Genomic DNA, 3,771 nt, shown 5'->3' with positions numbered 1-3,771 from the left:
GCCTATTCTTGCACGACAAAGAGCCATGATTTTACACTTCCCCACCATCATCTCTGATCACATATTTCTTGGTGAAGGAAGACTGCCATCTTACCTTTGCTCTGCCCAGATAAGAGGATGTGTCCTTTCTCTACAGCATGCAGGAAAGAAGGGCAGAGTAAGGAAAGAGAAAAAGGCTCTTTATGTGATACATAAGGACTGCCCAGAGTCACACATCTAAAAAAACTCTGCATATTGTACCTTCACATAAAATCCTGCCCGTATCATAAGTTACAGCAAAAACAATTCACCTGATTAAGGTACTACACCAAGCTGCTTAGTCCCTATATTGCAAGGGTTACGGAAGCCTGTGTTTGAAGTGTGAGTGTTGTGGAACAATGTGACAGCAAGTTGGGAAATAAATGAGCACAATACTCTCTTCTAACCTCCTGGCACTGTGCCTTTTAACAGAGGAGAAAAAAGCAAAAAGGCAAAATGTCAGCTCCAAAACATTTTTCATGTTATAAAATATAGTGTCCCCACTGAAACACTTGATAAGAGACACACTGAGGGGGCTGATACTTCACTAAAAAATAGTGAGTTATTGCAAAAAGGTCATGTGAACACATGTCTAATGCAGTAAGAAAAAAAAAAAAAAACCCTTAGGACCAAAAATTTGTATCTATGTCCTACAAATGTTATGTTAGCCCTTCAAATAAAAGTCTCAGCAGCGCATGCTGAGCTATTAAGTTCAAGGATGCAAAACAGCTTTCACAAACAAAGCAAAAGAGACTAAGAGGATTTGGCTATTTCAGCACACCTCACTAGTTTACATCGAAGCTGACCATTCTGCTCCTATTAGTCACTCAAAACAATCACTCTTTTCCCAGCAGAGCTTACTCATTTGCAAGATAAAAGGAAGACATTTCTGCACATGCCCATAATATTCTTCACCACTGGGGGCAGCTTTACATAAGACTGCATTCGCCGAAACCAAAGCAACAGTCGGACGGAGCTTTCAGAATGACAGTATGCAGAAGTGAGCAGAGCTTGTTCATTGTACAGGCTTATTCTACCTTCCGTGCAGCTTCCTAGCCGGATCGGGTACTAAGTAGGGGAACTGCTGTGCTATGGAATACAGATGTGTGCATTCAGATAGCTAAATGGTGCTTGGAGGAATCTAACATGCTTTCCTATAAAGAGAAATTTTAAAAGCCAGGTTCCTAACTCTAAAGATGCAAAAACGTAATATCCATGAAGATCCTATTACCTAGGAAGAATTTGACATTTTGCTGCGAATGCTGTGTTGGGATTGATTTATTCTTGGAGTGTTCTGCATGGCTGGCAAAGAATAATGTTCCAAAATCGGTCCATCTCCCAAGGGGTCCAATTTTTCTTCCTGGGTGTCAGCGAGCCCTGACTCACTACAGTGCAGCTGACAGGGGCTGCCATGCTTGTGGCACACTAAGCAAAAAACAAAAGACCTAAGGACGACCTTTGAACAACACAAAGGATGGGTATGTTTTTCATGTTATTTTTTTAATGTATAGTTCATAGCCACTGCATAGCCTGTGCTCTAGTTACTCCATAGACTTACCTTGATGTGATTTGTTATTACAGTTAAATTGCTTAGAGATTACACCTTTCATCCAACTGTTTTTCAGTATTTTATATAAAGGCATTCTTTAAAAAAAATCTGAGTAAAGTAAACAATGTGAAAAGTAGTTGAGTCGAGCTAGGGATTTTTAAATGATTGTTGAAATAAAAGATTTTAGCATGATTGAAAGAAATGACTGATGTGTGGGGGGATAACTTTTCTAAGTTGTTTTTATTTCCAGGTTTCAATGTAATTAGGCTACTGAGCGGATCAGCTGTAGCTCTGGTAATAGCCCCTACTGTATTACTGACAATGCTTTCTTCTGCTGAACGAGGATGCCCTAAGGGCTGTAGGTGTGAAGGCAAAATGGTATATTGTGAATCTCAGAAATTGCAGGAGATTCCCTCAAGTATATCTGCTGGTTGTTTAGGTTTGTCCCTTCGATATAACAGCCTCCAAAAACTAAAATACAATCAATTTAAAGGTCTTAATCAACTCACCTGGCTCTATTTAGACCATAACCACATCAGCAATATTGACGAAAATGCTTTCAATGGAATACGCAGACTAAAAGAGTTGATCTTGAGTTCCAACAGAATCTCCTATTTTCTTAATAATACCTTCAGACCTGTGACAAACCTCCGGAATTTGGATCTGTCATACAATCAGCTGCAGTCTCTGGGATCTGAACAGTTCAGGGGCTTAAGGAAGCTGCTGAGTTTACATTTGCGGTCCAATTCCCTAAGAACTATCCCTGTTCGAATATTTCAAGATTGTAGGAACCTTGAACTGTTGGACCTGGGTTATAATCGCATCCGAAGTTTAGCAAGGAATGTCTTTGCAGGCATGATCAGACTGAAAGAGCTTCATCTGGAGCACAATCAATTTTCTAAGCTCAACCTGGCACTTTTTCCAAGGCTAGTCAGCCTTCAAAACCTTTATTTACAGTGGAATAAAATCAGTGTGATAGGACAAACTATGTCCTGGACCTGGAGCTCATTACAAAGACTTGATTTATCTGGCAATGAAATAGAAGCTTTCAGTGGACCTAGTGTTTTTCAGTGTGTGCCCAATTTACAGCGCCTCAACCTGGATTCAAACAAGCTCACATTTATTGGTCAAGAAATCTTGGATTCTTGGATATCCCTCAATGACATCAGTCTTGCCGGGAATATATGGGAATGCAGCAGAAACATTTGCTCTCTGGTAAACTGGCTTAAAAGTTTTAAAGGGCTGAGGGAAAATACAATTATTTGTGCCAGCCCCAAAGAGCTGCAAGGGGTGAATGTTATTGATGCAGTGAAAAACTACAGCATCTGTGGCAAAAGTACCACGGAAAGGTTTGAATTAGCACGAGCTCTCCCAAAGCCAACGTTTAAACCAAAACTCACCAGGCCTAAACATGACAGCAAGCCCCCTCTGCCCCCAACTATTGGAGCCACTGAATCGAGCTCCGAACCTGAGCACGACACAGAACACATCTCCTTCCATAAAATCATAGCAGGCAGCGTGGCCCTTTTCTTGTCTGTGCTTGTGATCCTGCTGGTAATCTATGTGTCATGGAAGCGTTACCCAGCCAGTATGAAGCAGCTGCAGCAGCGCTCTCTCATGCGAAGGCACAGGAAAAAGAAAAGACAGTCACTGAAGCAAATGACTCCAAGCACACAGGAATTTTATGTAGATTACAAACCTACCAACACTGAAACCAGTGAGATGCTGCTGAATGGAACAGGACCCTGCACGTATAACAAATCAGGCTCCAGGGAATGTGAGGTATGAACCATTGTGATAAAAGAGCTTTTAAAAGCTGGGAAATAGTGGTGCTTTATTGAACTCTAGGGACTATAAAGGGAACGTTTTTCTCACTTTTCTGGCACAGCTCTTCCATGTCACTTTTTTGTACATTCATAATACTGGTCATTTTACTCTCATACATAATCAACTCATTGAAATTTAAATACCGCAATCAATGTGAAGCCTGAGCTCTGCTTTAATACAATACCTATTGTACAAACCCTCTACTGATCTCATTAAAGTCTCTCTTGTTTTTAAATAGAAAACTTCTTTCATAAGTAATCCACTGCACCTGCAGCGACTGTGCCTCTGTTTAGGGAGAAAAATGACAACAATGGGGAAAAAAAAAAAAAAAGAAAAAAAATCCAAACTCAGCTTCCCCCCCCTCCGTCCCTCCCCTC

General features: G+C 40.8%; 1 protein-coding gene across 1 annotated transcript; it reads left to right on the top strand.

Annotated features, from left to right (window-relative positions):
• The first annotated feature begins 1,224 nt into the window (after positions 1 to 1,224).
• LRRTM3 (leucine rich repeat transmembrane neuronal 3) lies at positions 1,225 to 3,625 on the top strand. The gene is made up of 2 exons (XM_009572748.1): positions 1,225 to 1,496; positions 1,818 to 3,625. The coding sequence occupies exons 1-2, from the start codon at positions 1,493 to 1,495 to the stop codon at positions 3,353 to 3,355; spliced, it is 1,542 nt and encodes a 513-aa protein (XP_009571043.1). The 5' UTR covers positions 1,225 to 1,492; the 3' UTR covers positions 3,356 to 3,625.
• Positions 3,626 to 3,771: the final 146 nt, after the last annotated feature.

This window comes from Fulmarus glacialis, unplaced genomic scaffold, assembly GCF_000690835.1.
Source record: "Fulmarus glacialis isolate BGI_N327 unplaced genomic scaffold, ASM69083v1 scaffold43162, whole genome shotgun sequence".
Classification (NCBI taxonomy): Eukaryota; Metazoa; Chordata; class Aves; order Procellariiformes; family Procellariidae; genus Fulmarus; species Fulmarus glacialis.
The sequence above is the reverse complement of the archived record's forward strand: the minus strand, read 5'-3'. Positions and strand labels throughout refer to the sequence as shown.